Source organism: Chionomys nivalis, chromosome 16 (genome assembly GCF_950005125.1).
Source record: "Chionomys nivalis chromosome 16, mChiNiv1.1, whole genome shotgun sequence".
In the NCBI taxonomy this organism is placed as follows: domain Eukaryota; kingdom Metazoa; phylum Chordata; class Mammalia; order Rodentia; family Cricetidae; genus Chionomys; species Chionomys nivalis.
Window position 1 is genome coordinate 21,551,080 of NC_080101.1, and position 27,988 is coordinate 21,579,067.

General features: G+C 42.3%; 1 protein-coding gene across 1 annotated transcript in view; it reads left to right on the forward strand.

The window, feature by feature from the left end:
* The first annotated feature begins 5,304 nt into the window (after positions 1-5,304).
* Positions 5,305-27,988, forward strand: part of Grin3a (glutamate ionotropic receptor NMDA type subunit 3A) — a 180,164-nt gene continuing 157,480 nt past the window's right edge. The window contains exon 1 of the mRNA XM_057791100.1: positions 5,305-6,591. Within this exon, the coding sequence (XP_057647083.1) occupies positions 5,893-6,591 (699 nt within the window). The 5' untranslated portion in view covers positions 5,305-5,892. The remainder of the gene's footprint in view (positions 6,592-27,988) is intronic.

A 27,988-nucleotide genomic window follows, 5' to 3' on the forward strand; every position in this document is an offset into this window, starting at 1 on the left:
TTGGCTTCCTGTGGATAGACAACCATGTGTTCCTAGGAAGACATTTTCCTCCATGGTCTGCAGCACAAGGAAGATGCCTAGACATGATTTTTCAACTGTGCAAGATGAATTATTTCTGCTTCCCTTTCTTTACCTTAGGGTCCAATTTGCTTTTTCTCCTATTTCCAATCCCTCAGGCTGCTTGAAACTCCTTTAGCAAGATCCTACTTTGATCATCTATGGAATATTCCAGGCATGTAGAAGTCACTCAGACTGAAAACCTCTAAAATAATGATGATTTCACAATTCCTGAAATCTTCTGAAAATCTCCCCTAACATCTCTCCTATCCCTAATTCCTTTATAATGTATGATGAACTCTTTGCCTTCTCTTCCTATCCGCACATTCCTGATAAGATACCAGACTTATAATAACTGTGATATAAGGCTTATGTTAATGTATGGTGGGCTGATAGCCCCATAATCAAGAAAGTTACTTACATTTTAAATAAGAATAATTATTGTCAAGAATAGGACAGTGCTATAAGATATTAATGGGACAAGGTATTATATAGATTTTTTTTTTAATTGATAAAATAAGAAAAGAACAATTAAGATCTTGAGTGATGAGTCCTCTGGGTCTCTTTCTCTAAACTGATCTGATTTTTTTTTTCTGGATTCAGTCTTTTCTAAAATTCTGTTATTCTCTTCTCTACAGTATCTCCTTGTTGGCTGTTATTGTTGTTTGCTGGTTTTATGATGAAAGATTCCCACAAATAAACCTCAGTGATTGGCAATGGAGAGGCTGTGGTGGAAGAAGGCAGCGTAGGTGCTATACATTAGCAATGGATAGGCATAGGTTTTCATCCAGATAGTAAGACGTGATTGTTCTTTTTAGCTATGATACAGCCAAGATAAACTTAGGATGTTGAAGCCACGCTGCCTCTCACCCTCACGATATGATGACTTGAGCAGTATTTCTCATTTGATTCCCCATTCCTTGGCATGAACGAGGCAGCAAGAGCGTTTCCTCTCTCACATGTAACTGCCCCATCTGATCTGGCCTCTGCTCTTTCTTCTCAACCTAGCTACAAGAGAAACCAAGATTCCTATGAGCTTCACTCTCTTCCATGTCCTCATTGCCTGACTGCCCTGAGTTGCCATGGCCCTCTCTGCCTTGGTCAGTTGGCTCCAGATACTCCAGACTCGTTACTATTATTCAACTACTCCTGCCCCACTAAAAAGAAGCCTGCAAGTCAGTATTTTATAAAAGGTAGACCTATAATTGGAGGCGCATCACTTAAGATAAATGCCATTTATTTAAAACAAGGCCATCACAACCAAAACTATGTGTAGAAGAGACACCTTGAAATTTTTCAGTGCATAAGGGGTGAGGAAAGAATAGTTTAACAAATCATTACAATGTGCCAATATACCTCCCATTTCCGTGGAACTTTAGGCTTGCAGGAATTTGTGTGCTGCTGTTTCTACACAGACAACTGTCAAGAGCTGTCACCACAACCATCTTGAAGAGGAGGAAACTCCAGCTTTGGGATGCTACATGTCATACCCATAGGGAAATACCGCAGAGAAGAGATCCAATTCCAAATCTCCACAGCATCCTTCACTGGGACCTTTCCTGGGCTACATCCAGAACATCATAGCTCTCAGTACAGCCATTACTGGCACCAGAGAGCACAGATGTGCACAGAACACATTTTAAAACTGAGTATTTGGATTTGTTTTGTTTTGTTTGACTTTTGACATGGGTTCTTAGGTCAGTAGTTCTCATTCTGAATAAGATAATAAACAAAGCTCTGTCTTCTCTGGGTAAGCCAAATTTGAAATTTGACTTACTACCAACCCCACAGCTGAGAAGAATCTCCAATACCGAAGCTACATTGCCCCTCACAGAGTGATATTTGTTAATAACTCGGGATTTCTTAAAGTTAATTCCCTGATGTTATAAGGGGAATGATCGTATTAGCCAGATCAGATTGTTAGACTTAGCAAGATGGTTGTCTCTCAGGTGCATCACTGCAACTGCCTCGTATCTGAGATCCTGGTTTCTACTTTTGCCTACCTTCCATACACTACGAAAAGAGCATCTAGGGGAATTCTGTTACATTAGTCCTGGTCATCATTGAGTCATGTGATTGTCATCTGAGGTTGGGAGGTAAGGCAAGAGGATTGACTTAATTTGAGGCCAGCCTGGGCTACCTAAGAAGATGTTATCTCAAAAGAAAGCAAAAGTTAGTCCTGCCACTCTTTGGCTCAGTTTTTTGACTTCACACCTCTGAAGCCAAAGTTCCTAGCTGGTTGCTGTTCTCTGCCACCTTCTTGTAGCCTTTCTGCTCCTACCGCCCACCACTGTGGCTGATGTGAGTCATTTGGCTCTGGTCACTTGGGGCCCATCACTCTTAATTCAAATACTCCAGAAACACTGCTGCCTAAGGACCCTTTCCATTGCTGTTTCCTCCACTTGTGAATTCTTGTCACATACATCCACACAAATCACCCCCTTACCTCTCTCTATCTCTTTATTCAAAAGTTATTTTTGTAGGGTTCTCCCCTGGGTTTCCTGTCTAAAATCAATTCACCCACATCCCAACACTTCATTTTTATTCCTTTGGTATTTTTTTTAATCTCCTGAACACTAAACAACATGTCCTATGTGTAATTAATTGTGTACTTTATTTTCTATCTCTCCCACTAGCTCAGAAACTCCGTGCTAGCACTTTGTTGAAAAATTAACTATCTTAGTTTGAGAAGGGAGAGAAGAATTCATTTATCCTGAGGTTTAATCATCTAATCCCACGATGGCCTTATGGTCATGTCTGCATGATGAAAGAGTTTTGACAATGATGATCCTTTAGGTATAAAAAAGGAGAGAGGAGAAGAAGAAGAAGAAGAAGAAGAAGAAGAAGAAGAAGAAGAAGAAGAAGAAGAAGAAGAAGAAGAAGAAGAAGAAGAAGAAGAAGAAGAAGAAGAAGAAGAGAATAATGATGTCAGGGCTTCTCTGCAGTGACAAGAGGAGAGAACCAGGTGGCAAAAGGGAGACAGAGAAAAAGAACAGCCCAGAGCCTGGGGGAGGGGGAACTCATCAGTAACGTTTTTGTCACTGAGCCTAAGGATTTGAATTAAACCAACTAAAAAGAAAAAATATCAGGCACCGAATTGTGGCTTACACCTTTAATACCAATGCTAGGAAAGAGAGACAGGTGAATATGGGGACTCTCGATGGCCATCGACCTAGCCTAATCATTGAGTTCCTGATCTCAGTGAGAGGCTGTTCCAAAGGACAAACTAGACTGTTCCTGAGGGACAAAGCCAGAGGATGGCGTCTGAACTCTACCCGCATACACACACACACACATGAATGACTCATCACTGGAAGGAACTGGAAATACACAGAAGGAAACACAGAAGGAAGCACTCTTCTTCCCCTTTGCTCAGTATTCACGAGCTTCCACCGCGGCTCCTTCAGGAGCTGCCGAGGTATTAACCTCAGAAATTTGCTGATCATCTGTTCTTCTCTGAATAACCAGGTCAGCCAACCTCTCAGGGTCATGGTGAATTTGTGTGAGTGGTCTGATGCCAGAAGGGAATCCACCATAAATCTCACAGTCAGGCCAGGCTAACCTCCATCCACACCGACTCTCGTAGGAACCCCATCTGTACGGCCTGCCAATGTCATGTCCTAAGGATTGCTGCTCTGAGCCACAGTCATAAAGGACCAGATTCTTCAGGGTACCCATACTCCAACACAGACAAGTACATCTCCTAACTGCACAGAAGAGATCCTCATCTGTCTGCCATGCAAGGACTGTACATTCTAAAATGTATTTTATATCTCAAACACTAGAGTCCTCTGGAACAAAAGGGGATTGTTGACAGACCTCAGGTGGGGCAGGGCCTTTCTCTTCTGATTGAGCCCCTATTATGATTTTATTTCTCAATTACGGAGGCCCTTTTATTTCTGTAGCAACTAAGTCTTGCAAAACTTACTTTGTGCTGGAGGACAGTCTTTACATTGCAAGTTTCCCAAAATTTTTCATTTTTTTTCTAGAGTTTCATCATCCCAAAATTTAAAGCATGATAGAAGCTTTAGCTCAAGAATCCAAACAACTTTTTATAGCTAAAAACTTGATACATTTTTCAGAATTTAGCAGACCCAAATAACTGGGCAAGGGCAGGTCAAATAAATTGCCGAGGTCATGCTTCTTCAGAGGTAGTATTGGATTCAGAATTGTTGATCATCAATGCTGTTTGCCATGTAGTTATCTCTCTTACTGCCTTTGTAAATGATCCTGGAATGTAAAATAAAGTCAATTTACCATTTGGGGATCCTCTGCAAGTCTTCCCATAACCCGTTCATTGTCTTCTAATGTCAGATTATCCAACGGAGAGGAAGTTTAGGTAATAGACTCATTGAGATCTGTATTGCTGTACAAAAGAAATAACTCGTAAGAAACTACTACCTGGATACCCTCACTCTGTACGAATGACTGGTGAATGTGTTTCAGAATTTGAAAGTATTTTTTTTTATATTTTGTTTATTTCGTGTCCGGGAAAGGTGTGAGCAGGGGAACCATGGAAGGCATGTGCAGGTTGGAAAACAACTTGCGGGAGTCATTTCTCTCTTTCCACCATGTAGAACCTGGGGATCGAACTCCTATTCTCAGGCTTGGCTGCAAGCGCCTTTACCCCTGGCTCTGGTTCCGACTTTGATTTCCTCAATTGCTTTGAATTCACTCTATTTTTATAGAGAGAGAGAGAGAGAGAGAGAGAGAGAGAGAGAGAGAGAGAGAGAGAGAGAGAGAGAGGAGAGAGAGAATAATTCTTGTTTTAATACCCTGGAGTACAAAAAAGAAAAAGAAGAACCCCTTAACCCCTTAGAGAGGTGTCTCCAAGGGAAGCTCCTTAAAATCGGTGTCTTTAAGCCGGTCCCTGTGACCCACTGGGTTTCATTTAGGTTTCAGATCTCTCCGGAGTGACTCTGATTCAAAATTCTCCTGGGCTCGGTCTTTGCGCTCATCCGCCACAGGGAATTGTGCCAGCTACCAACTCGCTGCGTTTGAGGGGCGAGGACTTTGCAGGGGCGCGGGGCTGTGCGGCAGGAGAATCTCACCATCAGTGGGCGTTTAGCGCAGCCAAGCGACAGGCTGGCGCCAGGGCTTAGGCTACAGGGAGGCGCCGGTTGAGGCGGGGAGAACTTTGGCGCTCTGAGCAGAACCACCCTTCGCTGGCCAGTTGTGTCGCTCCTCCGAGGAAGCCGCGGAGGTGGCGCCTAGGAGAAAAGCCCGGCAGAGAAAGGAAGAGAGGAAGTAGAGAGGGAAGAGAGAAAATGAAGCAGGCGCTGGGGGAGCCCGAGATAGTGTGGCCGGCGGGGAAGAGAAGCAGGTTCGGCTGCTGCTTTCCTGCACTCCGGGCGTGAACGCCCTCTTCTCCGTCACCCCAGTAAATAAGGGGGTGTCGCCTGAACTGAACATCAAGAGAAAAGAAGCCAGCCAAGTGAGAGCGCGGATCCTCTGTCACTGCCGCCCCCTTGTAAAAACCCGGAGACTTATTGCGGGGCCAGACGCTGCGCCCCAGGCGCCCTGCAGATGGGGTGGGCAGGGACCCGGAGTCCAAGCCGCGAGTGACCCGCGCTGGTCCGCCGGCCTGCCGCGCGTGAGGAGGATGCTAGGCGGAGGAGCCCGAGAACCGCATCCGACACAGCCGGGCGTCCGTTAGGCTGCAACTTGGAATGCCTAGGGATCAGTCTGGCTCTTGCCACCGCTTCTCTGTGTCTAGGGGAGCTACGCACAGGACTTGAAGGCGGAGACCTCAGGCGGCGGAGACCTCCGGCGGCGGCTGCAGAGGGGTGAGCCGGGCGCAGGAGGGGGCGCGCTTTCTCCCTGCGGGTCTCAGTAATGAGGAGACTGAGTTTGTGGTGGCTGCTGAGCAGGGTCTGTCTGCTGCTGCCGCCGCCCTGCGCACTAGTGCTGGCCGGGGTGCCCAGCTCCTCCTCGCACCCGCAACCCTGCCAGATCCTCAAGCGCATCGGACACGCGGTGAGGGTGGGCGCGGTGCACTTGCAGCCCTGGACCACGGCCCCACGGTCAACCAACCGCGCTCAGGACAGCGGCAGGGCGGGTGCCCAGAGGGATGAGCCAGAGTCGGGGACGTGGCGGCCACCGGCGCCCTCGCAAGGCGCACGCTGGTTGGGGAGCGCCCTGCATGGCCGGGGTCCGCCTGGCTCCCGGAAGCTCGGGGAGGGCGCCGGGGTCGAGACCCTGTGGCCACGGGATGCCCTCCTGTTCGCTGTGGACAACCTGAACCGTGTGGAAGGACTACTACCCTACAACCTGTCTTTGGAAGTAGTGATGGCCATCGAGGCGGGCCTGGGCGATCTGCCACTTATGCCCTTCTCTTCCCCAAGCTCACCGTGGAGCAGTGACCCTTTCTCCTTTCTGCAAAGCGTCTGCCACACCGTAGTGGTACAAGGGGTTTCGGCGCTGCTGGCCTTCCCCCAGAGCCAGGGCGAGATGATGGAGCTAGACTTGGTCAGCTCTGTCCTGCACATCCCAGTGCTCAGCATAGTGCGCCACGAGTTTCCGCGGGAGAGTCAGGTGAGACGAGTCTGGCGCGTGGAGTGATGTGCGCTGCCGGGAGTCGGGACCAGAGTGGGGGGAAGAGAGTGGGTGAAGCAGGGGGCTTTTTAACTTTGATAACCTTTAGGGCTTGGACTATGTCCCTAGGTGGTAGGTTGGAGGACTTCAGTCGAAATAGAATAAAACGCAGACGGAAATAAAATGCCAAGTTAGAGGGGTCGTGGATGGAAGGAAGAATGTAGAGATAATATGAGCACAGGGCGGGGGGGGGGCGGTTGTTTGGGGAAGCTGAGAGAAATCTAATGGATTCCAGAAGCCAAAAGTTGAGGTTCAGAACCGTGGACAGCAGTCGAGGGTTCCAGACCAGAGTAAGGGATGGGGGTGGGGCCCCAGGCTGCCACTGTCTTAAACTCCCGCGAGGAAGTCAGAAAGCCTGTAACAAAAACAGCAGCTGTTGGCAATTCTCTACTTCCTCCAGAGGCGTGCCAGGGCTTTGTCGTGAGGAAAAGCACATCCCTTTGACTTCCTTTCAGTACATTTAAAAGTGCAGCTAGTAAAGAAGCCACGGGGCGAGAACAGGGGCTGGCAGTCTTGATACTGGAGACTACTGGAATTATTCAGAGCCTAAGAGAAGGTGGAGGGACCCGTCTGTGGATTCTTTGTCCCTATCTTCCTTCTATGTTGTGGGCTCAGCAGCTGGACATGTGATTGCTGTGTTAAGCCCAATCCTGCTGTCTTTATTTAAGGGTAAACAAGTGATGGTTTAGCTTTTTTTTTTAAATGGGTTTGAAAAAAATCTAAGCCTATATCCAACAAAGAAACTGTGGTCTTAAGTGTTGACAAGGAACAATGAAGATGTTTGATAGTCAAGGAGACAGGGTCTTTAGACCAACAGAGGCTCTCGGCATTTTGTAGACGGCTTTTATCATAGCAACTTGTGTCACCTTCTACAAGACATTTGAGGGACCAGTGAATGAAAATGGTCCCATTTTAAAGACCGAGAAACTGAGAAAAGTTCTGGGATTGGATGAACACTGGGCTAGTAGGAGTCTAGACACTGGCAGGTCTGTAATTCAGCATCATTTTTGCTCTGTCCTTTGATTGGCAAGATATTACTAATGTTCCTCAAATGTTTGGTGTACATGCAGAGATAAAGACTGAACTGAGCAAGGGAATGTACAATTGAAAAGTTTGATTAAAAAATCTTTGTCTAAAATATTCGAGGAATGCTAACATTTTCTTTTGTTAGGAAAGAAAATAAATCTTGGATTTTCAGTCTTTTTAAGAAGGACAAGAACAAACTCCTTTCAGTAGTTACCCAGGCAATTCCCCTTTAGTGACGAACTATGGAGATCTGACCTGCAGAATGCAGGCTAATGAACTGCTATCTGAACTATTTCTGCTACCTGAATCTGAATGGCTGTGAGCAGCAGAGGAGAAGGCCCGGGAAAGGGGCGTACAACATTGCCAGTGGCCAAAGTGTGAAAAACACAGAATTGCATTCCCAGGCCACACCATTATTAATACATATGCAGAAGCAGACCTAATGAAATGCAGGAGTCAGCAGGCTGGCTGCTCTTCACTGCTTCTTTATTACCTAATCCTTCAGAAGTTGCCAATAACAGTCACAGTCACCAAACTCCTTCCCATTTGCAGATTGTTTGGCAGGACTCTTAAGTAGCTAGAAATTTCTCCCCAAATTAGTGTCGTCTTAGTTGGAAGGGAAAGTGGGTTTCATGACGGATGCATGCAGCACAGCGCTCACTGAAATGAGACGGGGGAGGAGGGGTGACATGACATAAAGCAGTGTCTAGAATCAGTGAGCTTCCAAGTTTTAAGGCCACTCTGAGAATGAAGTCCTCCAGGGAGGCACTTACAACCTGGCTATAAAGTAAATACTCAGCCATGCGCATTTACTTCTGTGCCTTAAATCACTGTCCTCATGATGTTTCCATGGTACACATCCTGGAAGGCAAAGATTATTTGTGTGACTCAGACCTAGCTTGTCCCACTGAGGATTTTCCTTCCATCTCCCCTTGCTTTTTAAGTTCACACATATCTGACTTCCCTTATCTTACTTTCAATATATCACTTAAGTGTCGCTCTGCAATATTCTACATTTAAAATGTTCCTGCTCAGTGCCAAGTCACTGTAACGTGCAGTGTTGGGATAGGAGCACATTTTTGCTGTCAGCAAAAATAATAGCTGTTCTTCCTCTGGCTCCTCCTGGAAAGTGGGCCTTTCTCTAATATACTGATGTAATATTTTTAAAAGACCTTCTAGATATAAAAAGATGTCAAAGTCATTTCACACATTAAATAAAACCAGCTTAATTTAGGCATTGTCTTTGGAGCCTCCTGAACAATGACCTCATTTGTTGATTGTAGGAGGCCTGAATAAAGTATTCTAGAAGAAAGGAAACTTACCCACACAGCCAAGGAAAGCAAAAGTGTACCATGTGCTCCACAGAGTTCCCAACTGCTTCCAGCGCAGGAGCAGCAGCAGCTAGCCCTCTCACTTCTCCTTGGGTTGCTGATTTTTTTCCCATGGGAATATTTTATTTCATGAGTGATGGCTTTTTATAATATCATACCTGAAAGGAAGGAGATACCAATAAGATGGTCCAAACTCAAGTTTTATTTTAAAGTTCTACTGATTTGAAAACAGGATCACAGGTCTGTGAAGATGGCTGAGTGGCTAGGAGCACTGGCTGCTCTTATAGAGGACCCAGGTTAAATTCCCAGCACCCACATGGAGTCTCACAACCATCTGTAACTCCAGTCCCAGGGGTTCTGATGCCCTCTTCTGGCTTCTGCAGGTGCCAAGCATGCATGTGATACACAGACAAACATGCAAGCAAAACATTCATATACACTAAATACATAAAAAAGTTCAAATTTCACAAAAAAAATGTTAAAACAAAATACAACTTAAGTAGAGAACATTGGTCTTCAGCTAGGAAGGGACTATTTTCCTTCAAGGAAGAACCCTCCAGAAACGAGTCAGCTATCCACTTTGGAAAACATGCTTATTATCCTTATGTAATTAAAGATTAATACTTCACCATTATATTCAAACTCCTGCACAAGGCTGAGCAATTTTATTTAGAGGATCAGTTTGTTCTGAATTACATTGCCATAACACTCAAATCATGATGTTGCCACGAACCAAGTTCCATTCACATCTAAGTTGTTATGAGTTTTGAAAGTTTGGTCTTTCTTTCTTTGGGTATTTTTTCTTCTAGGGATTTTGCATAGCTTCTTCAGAGCTAACCTTTTTAGGTAGTGACACCTTTTAGGTAGTAACACCTTTTAGGTAGTGACAGATGCACATTCTTCGCTAAAATACATGTCTAATGTTAAAACACCACAGTAGTTTGCATTAGCCAGAACTAAGGGAGTAAGATAATTGACTTAGATCTAAGTAAATTAGCTTCAGATACTACTCTACTATGTCCAGCTGTGTATGTGTGCATAGACATGTGTACATGTATAAACACCCATGAACATTAAACACACACATGTATGTATGTGCAGGTGTATGTAGAGGTCCAAGGTATGTTTTCTCAGATACGACTAGCATCATTTATGTATGTATGTATGTATGTATATATATGTATCATTTATAAACATTTGAGCCAAAAGCCCTCACTGGCCTAGACCTCATCTAAAAGAAGCTAACCAATAAGTCCTAGGGAATCTGTATGTCTTCACTCTCCTATACTACCACACCTGGCTTTTCAAAACAGTAGTTCTGGGACCAAACTCCTTCATGATTGCAGACAAGCACTTTATAATGAAATTCTCTCACATCCCCTAATGTTTCTAACTCTCGTTGAGTGAACCAACTACCAGTTTGTCTCCTGAGTCATAGATGCTAATTACTTCGGTTATTTTATGTACACGTGAGTACTTTGGACGATCCATTTACTCTGACAATACTAAGCTAAGGATTTAAGGCTGCTTATTTTTGCTTTCATTTTGTTTTGGGTTTTTAGGATCTGCTAATACAGCAGTGCTTTTGCATGGCAGCAAGGACAAAACATGATTCATTGTTTAACAAGTGCCTCAGGAGGACCAGTAAAGGGCATCAATTTTTAAAAGACCAGCTCTAAGTTGCGTTGGTTTTCTTTGACTTGCTCATGACAAGCTGTGGGTCATGACCCCTTGGGCAAACCTCTATCTTCAAAACTTTTTACATGGCAAAAACAGTAGCAAATTCATAACAGTAGCAAAATTATAGTTATTAAGTAGGAACAAAAATAATTTTATGGTTGAGGGTCAGCACAACATGAGGAGCTGTGTTAAAAGGTCACAGCATTAGAATGATTGAGAACACTTGCTCTGTGTGAAGCACGACACTCGCTCTCTCCACACTCTCAGGAAGGTGTGTTTTCCTATGGTTCTTAACAAATGCCTGCTAGAAGCATCTAACCGTTGCCAAGATAAGAGACTTCACATTAAATGTCAAGTGATGCAAACTTTTTACCTAGTAGTGATCTTTTCTGATTCTTCATCAAAATCAGACACCTGGGATTAAATTGGAAGATGTTTTATTAATCTGATAAAATGCTTTCTTAATTCTATAACTGTTTTCTCTAAGTAGTGCAGAAGAGAGTAGCAGACCCCATTCACTGAGGAACTAGTTTGTCTTACTTTTCTTTGTTTTTACACCAACATCAGCTAGTCTATGAAGAATATATTTGGTCTTGATCTGATTTGACTATGGTATCTTAGACTTAATTTATGATTTAACCTACAGTTGAATACCAGTTTCAATAACTTGATGCTTGGTGCTTTGTATCTCTGCTGCTGAGGAGGCTGTTAGGTTTTGTTTCATGAATACTTCAGTCAAATCCCTACCACTTTAGAAAAAATGGCCAAAGCTATAATGACCAAAATATCTCTACTCCACCTCTGTCTCTTCTTGGTCATCATCATACTTGGCAATTCACTCTATCTCTGAGCATCTATTCTCATCAATCAAAAGTGTTTCTTAGCATTCTGATTTGTTTCATAAACCAAATAAGAAAATGAAAAGTACTATGGATAAGTCTATCGTGTTAGCCATATAACTCCCAGGGAAGAGTTGGTCAATGAATAGAGAAGAAGCAATAAATCTGCTGGGAGCCGTGGCCCACATAGGTGACTCTGCTACTTAGGAAGATGAGGACGAGGAGTGGGTTCAAAGCCAACCTAGACTACATGGTGAGACGATGTTTCAAAAAAAAATATATGTCTTCATCTTCTTACTTCATTAATCAAAATAAGTCCCCATTTCTCTCCACCCACTTTTTCATTTTTTAAGAACTAGCACACCTGGGAACCCACAGATCTGTTTCTATTCCAACGGCAATTTTACTTTTGCCACACCTAACAATATCTAGAACTCTAGACACTGCCATAGAGACTGCAATAGGAAATACACAAAATTTGTGAGACTCCTGGGCCCTTCACATCCACCACAAGTTGTTTTTTGTTGTTGTTGTTGTTGTTGCTTTGTTTTGCTTTGTTTTTGACAAATTTTTCACTCAGAGTCTATGGACACAAAGTATGCCCCACCCTCGTGTTGTGTGCAACTTGACTTATTTAACGTATTTTGTACAGAAAATGTTTCTTAATGAGGAACTCAGTGTGTTGGTTCAGGCTGGCACAGGTACCTCATTTCTTAATGGACTGATAACAATTTGCAAAGCAGCTATTCTGAGTGTCATTTCCCCAAGGAACTATGCAGGGTTCTCACAGCCTGATATTGCTCATTTTAGCAGCAACACTTGCTATAGAGATGAGAATTCCGCTTGTCTTTTCTCCTGCCTGTTCTAACTACTATCACACAGAGAGAAAAATATAGCACAAGAAATGTGTCCAAAAACTCAGCAAGGAAAATATTATTGTGTAGCATGTAGTGTGCATTGCTTTTCAAATGGATGCATGAATAACAAACTGATGGGAATCTTGAAAACGCCCAGTTGACCTTCTGATCCTTTCTTTATAGGATGGGAGGGCAGAGATTTAGCAGAAGAAAAGCCAACTAGGACAATTTTTGTCCTTTCCTTCAACTTCTCTCGTCTTCCATTGCTGCTGCTTTGTTTTGGTTTTAATTTGGTTTTTTGTTTTCTCTGTATGCAGGGCCCTTGAGCCTTGAGAAGAGCTTTTCAGGTTGTGTTGGACCTCCTGCATTGGGGAGGTATCTGACCTGGGCTGGCTTGACAGCAGAAGGAAAGCCTTTCTCTGATTGGGCAGGGTTGATTTGTGCTGAAGATGAGGCTTCGGGGTCTTAAAGTGAAGCGGGACAGCTCCCCTTGTCGATTAGGATTCTTTGCACACCTTTGTAACTTACTGAAACATTAACCTAAGAAAGATTTTATCATACGCCTTATCAGTGTCTGTGCTTTTCAAGGCTTTATCGTGAGTGCAGTGATATTATCCGCTTGAGTCCAGTAAGGTAGACAATAATGCATGAACATACAGAGATGTGGGTGTATCCATCTTCTAGGAAGTGAGAAGTTCTCAAGGAGAAGAATAAATGAGTAACTCCCTCTACAGTTAGCGTGATTGTTAGCCACCTCCAATGGAACAAACTGGAAATTGTCATGGTGTGTGTAACACCTGGGGGACCAGAGTGAAAAGCAGAGGTTTGTCTAATTCCAGCTTTGGCTGTTCAAAACATCTTAGCCATAACATTTTCAACCATAGGAATTTAGTAGAATCATGGCATGGATAACTGTGCAGTCATTCGAAATGAGAATATACTTATGGACATAAAGAAGTAGGAAAAAAATACTACAAAAGCATACACAAAATATGACATTTTTCTGAAAAAAATGTAGTCTGAAATTTCATTCATAAAAATGTTTATAGCATAAGGGGTCAACCCTAATCACATGCAAATAATAGCAACACAAATTGGACTGAACATGATATAATGTGAATGTGTTTTATATATATGAGCATGGATATCATCAGGGCCTATAGGAGGAGCTAGATGGGGTAGAAAGAAAGTAAATATAGTGTAATCAAATAAAAAATGCTCAAATAAAACCATTTTCACCAAGCAAAATACAGCCTTGTAAAGCTGAACATCCCCCACACCAAGATACAGCTGCAAACCAACTCCCACACATAGGGTTCAGGGACCATTGTGTAAGAAGACATGGAAAGACAGTAGGAACTAGAGGATAGGAAGTTTGCTGTGGGATCATGTTTCCTACGAATATCAGAAGCGACACCCATGAAGTCTCCCAGAAAACTACTTATCTATATATGAGTTAAATAAGAACAACCGTAGACATACTAAAGTATACAGGAAAGCCCAGGGGGTCTCAGTCATTCACAAAGAACTACAGGCATCTAAGGAATACTAAGAGCTAGAGAAATAGTCTCAACCAGGGAAGACAGCACCAATGGTTTTCCAATGCCAAATGATCATCCCTGAGTAGATACAAGTAACCCTATACAGACTGAATAGGCTGTGTTTATTTTATTAGAGATATATTTGTATATACATTTGTGTGTGTGTGTGTGTGTGTGTGTAACAATGACTAATGAAAAAAGAGGCCTTGATTTTAAAAGAGTGTAAGGAGGGTTATATGGAGGGTTTAGATAGAGAAAGAGGAAGGAGAAAAATATATGATTATGTTATAACCTCAAAAAATAAAAGAAATTTTTAAAAAAATGTAGAAATGTCAAAAGTAAAAGCATTCTTTAAAATATTAGCAGAAATTGTAAATACAGAGTAGAAGACCATATTTTCCTCCATACATGCACATATGCACACACAAATATGTATATATGTATATTAGTCATATATAATAGTGGTATATATATATATATAATGAAAAAAACATGGTTTTGAAAGAGAGTAAGCATCCATGTTTCTCAGTATTTCAATTGGAAGGATTAAAGGAAAAATAAATCACAGAGTGCATTTACATAAATCAAAAATCTTTCCTTTATCCTCATCCTTTCTTTATGGAGTATATAAGACAAATATTCTTGTCTTATAATGCAACAAGAAAAATAATAACATGTGGAGACAATGCAATGCAGTAAATAAGAGGCTACAGTTGAACGTGATGACTCATACCTGTACTCTCAGCACTGGGAGGCTGAGGCAGGAGAACTACTATTTGTGTGATGAGAGGAAAAGAGACTCGAGTTCGTAGCTGTGTTTGAATCTTAGCCTGACAACTTCCTGGACATATTATTTGCAAAACATGCCTGATCTCACCATGCTTCAATTTACTGAATCATAGGTTTTGATCTTTTCATAAGTTTATTGTGTGTGCTAACATCATGGATGCAAAAAGTAGTACCTAGAACATAGGATGTTCTGATGGTGATGACGGTGATGATGACGATACTGTTGAAGATGATGACGTCAGTGCTGCCGATGTTGATGCTGCTGATGACAATGATTGCACTTGCTACTATTCTTGATTTTTTTTTTCTACAGCAAACTGCTCCTTTGTACACTTTCAGCACGTTTGTAACTAGGCTTAGGACTTCCTCCTTTATCGAACCAAGACAGAGAAAAAAGAATAAATAAAGAAACCTGCTGTTTTAAAATCCTTCCAAGAGCTGTGGTCTCCTAAACCACACCAACAATTAAAGTGATGTAGTCATCAGTGAAGTGAACTGTGAGGTTTTGTTGCAGCTCATTGCTTCTTGATATGGCTCCAGGGTGGTTGGATTTCCGGAGCAGTTACAATGGTTAAAAGTTATATTGTGATGTTTCTAGTGAAGAATTCTCAAACCTGTCCTTATCTGCTACCCTGGCTTTTCACAGAAGACTTAGGAACAAAACACAGGGGACGTAGATGGGAAATGACACTTCATCAGCAAGTGTGTCAGTGCTCAGAAAAACATTTGGTTGAATGTGTGACTTGAACTTGGGATTTGTGGTACATTTCTTTTTCAGTGTATTTTTAATATTTGACACATGAATATAATGTGTTTTGATGAAACCTATCCCCGTTCTTTCCCTCCAATTCTTCTCCTACCCATACGATTTTCCTCCCAATGATGGCTCTCTCTCATTTTTCCTCCTTCTCTTCCTCCTTCTCCCCGCTGAATCCATTCAGTGATTGAATATTCCTATAATAGCATCTTCCAGCTCCCATCTGGGCTAATAAAGAAGGGTGTGTCAGAGAGGACAGATAAGTAGTGTGTGTCTGTGCAAGTGCTCAGTTACTATTATCTGCCAGGCTAAATAATGATCTCCCAAATATGTTCATGCCCAAATTCTCAGAACCTACAAAGATGTGACTAAGTGTCCATTGGAGGAAGGCAGAGGTCGCTTATTGGTTCCAGGCTGTCCATCTAGCTTAGACTCAAAATAATTACACAAAAACTGTATTAATTAAATTACTATTTAGCCCATTAGCTCTAGCTTCTTACTGGCTAACTCTTACATATTAATTTAACCCATTTCTATTAATCTGTGTATTGCCTCATGGCAGTGGCTTACCAGCAAAGTTTTAGCATGTCTGACCCTGGAGGCAGCTCCATTGCTTCTCCCTGCCTCTGCCCTTCTTCCTCCAGCATTTAGCTCAGTTTTTCCACCTACCAAACTTCTGCCCTGCTATAAGTTCAAAGCATTTTCTTTATTCATTAACCAATAAAAGCAACACGTGGACAGAAGGATTTCTCACACCAAGTATCACGAGGTGGAGAGGTTATGTTAGTATATCCACGTGGACTCAGTGTAATCACAGGTTCTGGGTGAGGGTGATGCTGGAAGAAGCCAGATTTTGGTAATGCAGTGATAAGAACAGATTGGTTTGGATTTCTGGAAGAGGCCATACAAGACATGGAGAGAAGAGACATAAGCCAAGGAATATGGGAAGCCAGTAGAAATGGCTAAGGGAAGGGAAGAGAGCCTTTATACAGCTGCCTTGTACTGTGCATGCTGCCCTGCACTGTGCATGCTGCCCTGCACTGTGCATGCTGCCCTGCACTGTGCATGCTGCCCTGCACTGTGCATGCTGCCCTGCACTCAGCTCAACTTCAGACCTATGAAACAGAAGAAGACCCAGACATGAAGTGTTCTCCTAAATCTTTAAGTTTCTGGCATTTGTTACAGTTACCATCAAAAATCAAATTCACATGCCCACCCAAACTTTCCCAAAAAGGAGAAAAAGAAAAGGTAGAAAGAAGTTTCCTGGCCTTCCTCACTGTGGGAAGGCAACTTTCCGTTCAATTTTGGAGCATTTTGGACCTGGAGGAAAAGTTGGAGAAATCAAGTGCAGGCTCGTCTTGTGCAACACAGTGGTTCTCTGCCAACCAACAACAAGAGTCAATTGATGCTTTCAGCTTTTTGTTAAGAGTGGTAAAAGTCGCCTCCACACAGCCTGAAGGTTCAGAAATTTTTTCTTTTCTCTAAAGCTTCACCAAGGTGACAATGACTTGCTGTGTTGGCTCATATCAGCTCACAGTCTAAGGGACAATAAGTAGTGTGCTGTTTGCAAAGGCTTCAGGATAAGAAGTACTAAAGATCTCTCTCTCTCTCCCTTCCCCCTCATGCTCTCCCTGTCTCTCTGTTAATATGTGTGTGTGCTGTCTCTGTCGATCAATGTTTCTATCTCTCTCCCTGTCTGTGTGTGAATCTGTGTGTGTGTGTGTGTAAAGTACAGACACATGTTGCCACAGCACACATATGAAAGTCAGAAGACAACCATGTGTGTCAGCCTTTGCCTTCCACATTGTGGGAAATATAATCTCTTTGTTTTTTACTGCCGTGTATGTCAGGCTAGCTGACTGGCAAGCTCTTGACCCCACTTTTCATATTGCCAAAAGAGCAATGGGGTCAGAAATGTGCAGTACCTCTGGGAAGGTGAACTCAGGTCCCCATGAGTGCCTGTCAAGTGCTTTACCCATTTAGCAACTCCACAGCTACACATGATGTAAATCCCTTTTGTTTTAGTTTAAGCTGAGCGTCTCAAGGCTGGGTGCATACAACTTTAAGGGACTTTTCTGTTTACAAAAGCAATGTCTGTGCATATCTGTCCACTCTTCCAGAGGTAACCCAGCTTGGCATCAGGGAATGAAGAAAGAACAGAGAAATACACAAAAAAAGCTGGGGTCAGGGAGGCTGTATTCATTCTGCTGAACCATAGTACCATAAGAAACAACCAAGGAAGCTCACCTTATTTATTCCTTACAACACAGGAGGAAGAGTTAGCTCATCCTGGTAGGAGGTCTTACTATGCGGCCAGCCTCAAACTGTAACTATCCCAGAGAATGTTGCAGTTGCTAGTTTTTGCACACTAATCATCGTCTGAAAACACTCATACTTGCACACACAAACAACTTTTGCACCCAGACCAATGGAAAGCTTTGCCACCCCTGTGGGCATCCCCTTTGGTATTTCTATGAATTTTATTTTTCTCAGGAAAGGAAGGTCCTACCTCTCATATCATTACTCAAATTGAGATTGGCATCAAAGAAAGGGATAAAAGAATGCTGGTTTTTTGTTTGGTTTGGTTTGGTTTTTCAAAAAATTTAGACAACATTGCTGCTGAGACTTAGTCATGCTAAGTTGATGGAATTCCCATATTATAAAGATGAGATGTTTCTGTGTATTTGGAATCCATTTTTGTGTTTTTCAGGGCTGTATGTGGCTGGTTCTGCACAATTCCAATCAATGCCTCCACCTGTGTATTTCCATGGCTCTGTCTGTATATTTCAGAGTTCTCCCCAGGAACAACTTAGAAATGGACTGTCAATACCATCTTCTCAGATAGGGCTGATCCTTAGCAGAATGTTCTTAACAATATTGCAGCACCAAGCTCTCCGATGACTGTATGCAACACACGGATTTTTTGTCGGTTTGGATTTTGTTTCTTTGTTGTTTTTTATAAAAGGCTCCAATTAGCATTCAGACAGAAACTGGATTAGTACACACAAAATTAAAAAATAACATTTGTTTCCATGAACAAATTTTTAAATTATTTTATTATTTTTTGTGCTTTACTGCTTGCCTATATGTATATATGTGCACAATGTGCTTAACTGGTACCTGCTGAAGTCAGGAAACGGGGCATTAGATTCCTTGGGATTAGAGTTACAGAAAGTTGCGAGCTGCCATATGGGTGCTAGAAATTGACCCCTGGTTCTCTCTGCAAGAGCAATAAGGGCTCCTAAATGTTGATCTAACTCTCCAGCCCCCAATGAACAAAAATTTTGGTATGTTTTTATTAAGTAGAATCATGGTCTGATTTAGCTAGTTCTAGAAAGTTCTATTCAAATCAGAGAGATAGCGTTAAACCATTTGCTTCTGGGAACTGTGGATTAATGGGGGCAAGCATGCACCTAGACTCTTATACGCAAAGGCTAATATACTGGTGTTATACAAAGGGTTAGATCTTGTCACACATTGAGTTCAACACATAAGGAAATCCTTTAAGTCAGGAGAGATGGCTCGGATGTTAAAGGGTAATCTCATAATCAAAAAATAAGAAATGCTTTCATGTGCCTAAAGAGAAATGATAAATCCATACCTGAACAACTCCAGCTTTCACCTGGTGGCAAGTGTAGAGCGCCATCTAGTGTTCTCTAAAACAGGGCTGTAAACCCAAGCATCCAGAGAATCCACAGGGTGTCAAAGGATGCCCAACTGCTGGTCCCTGGACTGTGAAGAGTGCATTAAAGGGACAGCTTCTCCTACTTTATACTATGAAGGTGCAAAGACCTCTGCTATTCTGTGAATGTCTCGATAGCGCAGCTAGAAACCACAAAGTAATATGTCTCTAGTGTCTGTCCACAGGGTTTGGGAAAAAAATAGGAAGACTTGCAGACTTTGAAAATGAATACTGGTAACATTTTAGTAACGGTATTTTCTACAACTTATTGAGTGGAACATGCCATTCATCTCACTCTCTCTTCTCTCCCAACCAAGACAACATCCTTGCAAATATTTCCGACAATTAGTAAAATGTCAGCTGTAAAATGAGAATCACCCACAGTCTACCAAAGATGTAGACGCATATATGTGCTGAACAATTGGGATCAAGCTGTGTTGTGAATGCCCTTTTCAGCTTCTCCACATACTGGAAACACCATCCCAAGTCACTAATATTTTCCTTGAATGGCTTATTTCGTGACTAGTTTGCCTCACCCCTGCTGTTGTAACTCGGTTTTCCATTAAAAAATAGATGACTGCAATTGATGGGACTTTACAAGGCCAATCGCCCTTCACATTTGTGCCGCTATGAAATACTTCATATTCCTGATGCTATGGAAGACTCCCTGCTCAAGTTCTATGACATCATTATGTTTTTTCTTCTTTTCCTCGTATTTCTCTATTGCTTGCTGACTATGCTTCTGTCTTTGACCCTTTCTAATAAAAGTGCTGCTACACTGTTCAGTATGATGCCATCTATTCAAATACAGATGTTAAATTTAATTAATCAAACTGATATACATTTTGGCAAAGATTGTTCACGCACACAAACCACTTCTCAAGAGACCAGAGGGCACAGATGGGTGCTGGCTGCTATATTGGACAGCTGACACGGAATAGCTCCATTTTCAGAGTGTGTTCCTTTGAGCAATGCCATCAAGAGGAAGACACAGAAGCAGACTAGGCATGGCCAGGTTGCACCAGTAGAGAATAACGTGGATTGTGCTCTCCTTTACCCTACTCTGGAGCGCCTTGATTTCATCTTATATCCCCTCCACCTGCCTCTCTGGATACCAGTTTTGTCCCCTACTTGCTGTAACCTGTTCATGGATGTGGCTGTCGGCCCAGGAAACTCTGGAGTCCATCCAACATGGTGGCTCTAGGGGGCTGGAGAGATGGCTCAGCAGTTAAGAGCACTGACTGCTCTTCCAGAGGACCAGGGTTCAATTCCCAGCACCCACATGGCAGCTCACAACTGTCTGAAAATACAGTTCCAGGGAATCTGACATCTTCACACCAATGCACATAAAATAAAGATAAACAATAAAATTAAAAAATACTATAAAAAACATGGCAGCTCTAACAAATTATCTGACGATATTTCTTGCATCTCTCAGTCCACATTCTCCAGCCCCTCTTGGAGTCTCAATCTGCACACAATTGTACTCTCCATCCCAAGTTACTGTGCACCTCCCACTCAGCAGTGGCCATATTCTTGAATGAAAAACTCAGTATAAGCCTTCCAAGCCAGCAGTGAAGCAACACTCCCCTCCAGTCTGAGAAGCCACATTCTAGCTGGGGCGACAGAAAAAAAAGGTACGTGACCAGATAATTACAGGACGTGATGCTATTAGGTAAAGACAAGCAGAAGAAAAGCAAAGCCGCATAAAGGATTGAGAGCTGCTGTTGTGATCAAGTGAGGGCTGTCTGAGGAGTGACGCCAGTGCAGAGACTGAAGTAGGGAGTGAGCCACACAACTTCGGGTGGGAATGCACTGCAATTCAGCTGAGCACAAGGTACAAAGACCCCAAGGCAGGCATGAGCACAGGAGTGTTAAATGAGAAAACAGATGGACTCTCTATTGAACCACCCACAATGCCGTCTATACATGGGGACAATCCATACAAGAAGCTGTAAATGCTGAAGCATTGGCCACATCTGGTGTACCACATGCTGTGACACCAGGAACTTCTGACTGGCATCTCAAATGTATCTCCAGTTCTTCCCCTAAGCTCAGAAGACTTAGCGATGCCCTAAGGTGTCCACCCTCATCTACATGGATTTTCATGTCCCATACTTCTCCCTCTACACCAAATTTTTCCTCACTGAATATTTTCTGTATCCCCATCCTTCCTTATTTTCACCCTTACTGACATTTTTAAACAGCTATTAAACCTCCAAGTTCCTTCTATCAGCCCATGCCCACACCTGCTGCTAGATAAACCATCCCAAAGCAACATTCATCGGTCCACCCACCCATGCATTCAGTACCTATTGTAGCTCAATGCGCCGAGTTTCGTACCACCCTTCTGCTTAAAAAAAAAAAAAACACCTTATTATGCAATAGTCTTTCTTCATGCTCTAACACTCCAGTGGAATGCAGCACGTGCCTTAAAAACAATCAGTCCCTACTAGAGTATTTCACATAATTTGAGTGCGGTGCACAGTCCGTCAGGGAATGTATTCAAGAATACGTGTTTTATGAGTACTTGTAGTTAAAAAGGCATTCCTTCCCCTGCTGGAATGCAAGGATTTTGACACATCTTTGCTAAAGCTGGAGGAAAGCAAGTCAATAATTGTGAGCAAATTTACAGACCTGCTCCGCAAGGCCTTCCAACAACTTGCATAATAAACCCTCTGTCATTCTGTTGAGAAATAGGTACTCAGAATGAACAAGATCTCTAGGAATTACAGTATGTTTATAAATTTAAATCAGCCCATGTAAGAAGAGGCCCTTTTTTATTATATATCTATATGGAAAGACAGCAATACACCCAAGCTGTCATAACCTGTCGATGAATTATGCTCAATTCGAGATTGATTTTGCCATTGAAACGGCATCATCCATGGCTTTTAAGACCTTAGGCAAGGCTGCCAAAGCCTGCTTGACCCATCAAGCAATAGAACAGTGCTCTTAACAGCCCTGGAGTTGCTAAACATCATCTGTAGCAGAGGCTTTCTCTCTGAGACCCAGAAGATAATGGAACAGGAATGAGAATCAAATATGTGGCTTAACACTCTAGATTAAAACCATACCAACCAGCAACCAACCAGTATTAATTTGACAATAAGAACATCCCAGTCTTTTTTTTCACCTCATGTAATGGACCAGAGTCTCTCTCTCTCTCTCTCTCTCTCTCTCTCTCTCTCTCTCTCTCTCTCTCTCTCTGTGTGTGTGTGTGGTGTGTGTGTGTGTGTGCATACGCATGTGTGTATTCATATATTCATGTACACAAGTGCACACACATTTGTCCTTGCCTGCATATGAATGCCAAAGTTTTATGATTGGTGTCTTCCTCAGTCATTCTCCACCTTATTATTTGAGACAAATCCACTGAGCTCACCAATTTGGCTAGACTGATTGGCAGCAAAACAGAGATTCTTCTATCTCTGTGCCCTCTCTGCCCCCAGCACCAGGCTGATGCATGCTACCACATCTGGCTTTGTTACATGAAAGATGGAGATCCAACTCAGTTCCTCATGCCCACACAGCACGCGTTCTTTCTCCTAAGTCATCTCCCCAGCTCTCAGAGTGTTTTTCTATGTTGTCAACAACAGCCAAAAACAAACAAAAAAGAGACTAGAAGAAAGAGAAGGCAGGTTTCATGCTTCCCTGACAGAACCTTGAAAATGTAGCAAGAATCTCTTGTAATCTCAAAGGAAAATCAGAACACTCAGCCACTCAGCCCTCAGCTGCCCATACAGACATAAGGAAAGGAAAATTGGAGTTAAGAAGCAAACATGATGAACAGATGACAGCCAAGACATAGGTTAGAAAAGCGAACATTTGGAAAATCAAATAATCAAGTTATGATTATCACAAAAATTCATTAGATCCATTCAAGACGGCACTAGCTTTTCATGGCACTCCATAGTAGGAAATGTTCGGACCCCATACTTTCCAATAATGCTGCCATTAACTCTTGCAGGGCAGGAGGGTACTTAAATACCTTTGCATTTCAAACTTTCAAATCACCTGATGATTTCCCTCTGAGCACAGCTCAGAAAACCATTCAGATGCCCTTTGATGAAGTGGGAAAAGAAGCAATACTACAGAAGATCATGAGCCAGTGTCTGTCTCCACTCATACAATTCTAGTGACTCCTAACAGGCTTCTCTGCTTCTTCTCTTGTTCCTTCCATTACCTGCCATCCAAGTTACTGAGAGCAGATCAAGAGCTCTCATAATCTTTTCCCAGTCCCTCTAACCTGACAGCAGTGTGTGCCCAGACTTTAAGCATTTGTGAACCGCCTTCATCATTTTCATTCTCTCTGCAGCATCAATTATTAATATATATTTAGTTAACCTTGTGCTTTTAACACATTTACTTAAGAAATGTTTTCATGGCATTAGTGGAAGAGATGAACCGCCTGTCGTAATAAACATTAACTACAAACACGCACACAATGAAAAGAAGATAATTCTCCCCAGATATCCCTGCCTGGTCTGAACTTGAGCTGCCTTTTCAAAGGGAATTTCCAGGTGCTGGAATAGTGTGAGGCATACTGACACCAAATGGAAGCTTTCTCCTTGGCTAAACAGCTGGGTTAAATGCTAATTGAAAAGGGATTAAGTTTCTCACTTTGTGATTCAGTGTTATTTAATGTCAGGTCCCTGAACAACAGCAAATCATCCCAGGAGCCGCCTACACTCTGTCAAACACTAACCTATAGGATGAATTCCAAGCAGCTCCGGGTCAAATTGGAGACCCTTTGGCGCCTCCTTCTTGCTCAACTCTCTGCTCATTTCTTCAACTCTCTCTTTGTTCTCCAGTGCTTTCTATAGGTGCTCCATGGCTCAGTGTTCTCTCAATGCTGGTGCATCATTTCCTATGCATCTGCTGAAACTCCTGTGCTTCTTTCCAACTTCTCACATGCCACCGCCTCTGTGCAGGGAGCCTGGCCCACCCTCTCTTTTCCTCAGTGAATCCCAATGTCACCCCTATGTGATGTATAAATTCTTTTCCTTTATGCTGCACACTAATGTAATAATTCTCTCTCCTTCACTATACTGAGCCTTGGCAAAGTTTGTGGCTCATGATACATGCTCCATGACTATTAATTGCGTAAGTCAGTGACCCTCTTCTAGTGCAAAAACCTGATGCAATAGTCATGGAAACTATCATGTCCCAACTGAACCTGTGAATATGTTCTGTATTACAAAAGAAGATTCTTGCTCCCTGTGGTGAACAGAGTTCAAGACCATAGGAAATGGATGCTCAGAAGTCAGAACAAAAGTAGGCTGCGGTCTTGGAAAAACTGATGTCAGAGAAAATAGTGAAGCTTTTCCTGTGGAATGTTTTGTGCTGCCTTCATTTTCTCCCACGTTACTTTTTAAACTTCCCTTAGACCATAAGTAATAGGGAAGTGGTGTTTTCTCATGACTTTTAGCCAGTGCTTTCCTGAACCCTCATTCCCTCCATTAAACCAAATTTGTGTAACCAATGATTCCTGGCCTTCAAATTAGAGAAAGTCAAGTGGATAAACAGCAAAAATTACTATAAATAACGATCAGTGGGAAGACAAAGGCTGGCACTCTGTTGTGACCTGCCATCTACTGTCAAGCAAACCAGACAAGAGTTCAAATTTGGCCTATATTAGCCAATGCCACTCCTAGCTTATCATCCTCCTGCTCGCTGCTTGTCTGTCACTATGTATGACACCTCTATAAGAGGTGACAATCTGTACGTGAACCGTGTTCAGATAACTTCAAATCCGGCCTCCTGTACTCAGCATATCCATACCCCCAGGTTAAAGCCCCAAAATCATCTACAACACAAACAGCTTCACAGGAGACTGTGTCCACAGGTGATTCGGTGTGTCACCCTTTGGACCGACATTATTCTAAGAGTCTAATCTACAGTGATTTACTGGAGGTGTCTGGAAATCAGTTGAAATGAAACCGCACGTGGTTATTTTTAACACATAGATTTTCTGTCTCGCTGGGTTCTACCGAGTGATATGCTATGACCTCACACCTGCATTTCTAAAATAAAAATTCCCCCAGGTGATTCATATATGCACAATAAAGTTTGAGAACTAATGGCCCAGGAAAGAGCTCTCACATTCAGATGTCTTTTAGGGGCCAAGACGGTCATGGAAATGTGAAAAACAGTTCCAAATCATACAGAAGGGAAGACTAAAAGTTTTAAGTAGCAGAAGAAAGCCTGACCTTTGTACATCAGGCCCCAGCACTCAGCTGGCAACCAGCTGATATTCATAAGGCCACATATTCTGACTTCTCGAGGAAAGACAGGCTGAATTTGTCTTCTTTTTCCACCCTTTATTGAAAATAGATTTATAATATATTCTGATTACGGTTTCCCCATCCTCTACCTTTTCCAGCTCCTCCCCACCTCCCCACTCATCTGGATCCACTCCCTTTCTGCCTTTCATTAGAAAATGGAAGGCTTCTAAGGGATAATAAAATATGATACAACGAAAGCACATTGGAATTAGACAAAACAAGCAAAGAGAAAGGGAAGAGCCCAAGAAAAGGCACAAGAAACAGAGACCTACTTGTTTGCACAGAATCACCTAAAAACACTAAGCTGGAAGCCATACTGTATATGCAGAGGACCTGGTATAGACCTATGCAGGCCCTATGCATACTGCTTCATTGTCTATGAGTTCAGATATGCTTCGACTGGGCTGATTTATGGAGCCTTGTTTACTTGGTGTCCTCTGTCCCCTCTGGCTCTTACACTCTTTCTGCTTCCTCTTCCATGGTGATCCCTAAACCCTGAGGGGAGTAAGCTGATGGAGACATCCCTTTAGAGACTGGGTGTTCCAAAGTCTCTCAATCTCTGCATAATGCCTAGCTGTGTATCTGTGCATTTGTTCTTATCTGTTGTGGGAGGAAGCTTCTCTGATTATGGCAGAGTAGGGACTGATCTATGAGTAAAAAGGAATGTCATTAGGAGCCATTTTATTGCTAAATTATTTAGAACAGTAGTACTTGGTTTTACCCAGATCCGTGAGCTATCTAGTCTCGGGTTCTTGGTCACCCAAGCAGTGTCGAGTATGGGTTCTGTCTCGTAGAGTGGGACTTAAGTCAAATCAGTTATTTGCAGGTTACTTCCACAAACTTTGAGCCACCATTGTACTGGCATATCTTGCAGGCAGAACATCATTATCAGGGACTTGTGGCAGAGTTGTTCTGCTTCTCTTTTGGTAGCATGTAGAGTATCTGTGCCAAAGATGCAAGAACGTAGGGGTGAAAGCTCTAGGTAGGCGCCGATTTTGCTTTTCCACGTTCATTGAGCTGTGTAGGTATTGTATTCAGCAATGGGGCCTTACTGTCATTTTGTGGAGAGTAACCTATAGTCTTCGCAACAGCCTGAGTTGTTAGAGGATACCCATGGAACACCTTTGGCCAACGGTCGATTATATGTAACCAAATCCTGGGACTAGATGCTTCATTTGATAACAACAGATGGTCAGATGGAGCTCTGTCTCCCCCATGATTCGGTGATTTCAGTTAGATCACCTTCATAGATGTATATATTTTAAGCTTCTACTGAATTAAGTTTCCATACTACTTCTCAAAATACACTTAACTTCAGGTGTCTCTCCCCATATTCTCTCCCTTGTCTCCCTCTTTCTACTCCCTCCCCACTTGATCCTGCTACTCCACCCCCATGCATTCATAACTTTCTATCTATTCTATTTCCCTTTCTAGGGAGATCTATCTGTGCCTCTTAGTCCCTTACTCTATACCTAACCTGTGTGGTTCTATGGATTGTAGCTTGGTTATCATTGACCCAACAGCAAATATCGACATATAAATGAATATATACCACATTTCTCTTTCTGGGATACCTCATTTAGGATGATTTTCATAGTTTCATAAATTTGCCTAAGAATTTCATGATTTCATTTTTTTAAATGGTTAAGCAACACTCCACATTTTCTTTATTCATTTTTCTGCTAAGGGATGTTTGGATTGTTTCCAATTTCTGACTATTATGAATAAAACAGCAATCAACTAGACTATCTCTGTGGTGGATGAAGCTTTCTTTGGGTATATCAGGCTGATGTTTTCAATTAAAAAAAACTCCTTAAATGTTGACAACATCCATATCTTTTTAAAATATACTTTTAAAGGTTACGTTTTCGTAGCATATGTTAATTATATATGATAATGGGCTTCATTATGTCATTTTCATATACGTGTATAACATATCACACTCTTTTACATACATATTTTCAAGATAGGGAGCAGGATAAAATATTGACTTTCAGGCATAACATGACCTTAGCACTCTTGAATTTACAGCAGTTACAATGGAATAAAGAGAGATGTTTTCTTCAAAGGTACAACAACCAGTAAGGTGAATAAGCCTATGTAAACCAACCCTAATAATATCAAATCACACACACACACACATACACACACAATGAAGTAGAATAGAAGAGGGCCTACTTGGGGACAGGAAGGGGATTAATGGGAGTTGAAGGAAAACATCTTTTTTTTTTAACAAACGTTAGATCTGCTGGACATTGTAGGCCACTAATTTAGCGTGTCTGGTCTACAAAATACCAAGACATGTGTAGCAGACAAGTATAATGCCTCACTGCCTACTCACATAGTAAGAGATAATATGGACATGCAGTCATTATAAATACTGTATCTTATGAAACAAGAAAGAGCTAGAAATAAATATTGGGAAGGAGAGGCAGACACCTTCCTTTGGAAGGGTACTAAAGGATACTGAATGAAGGTAGTCTACTCCAGCTATACCCACAACTGAATCTTAAAAATGTTACTAATGAAATAAATGAGTTGGTGTCTC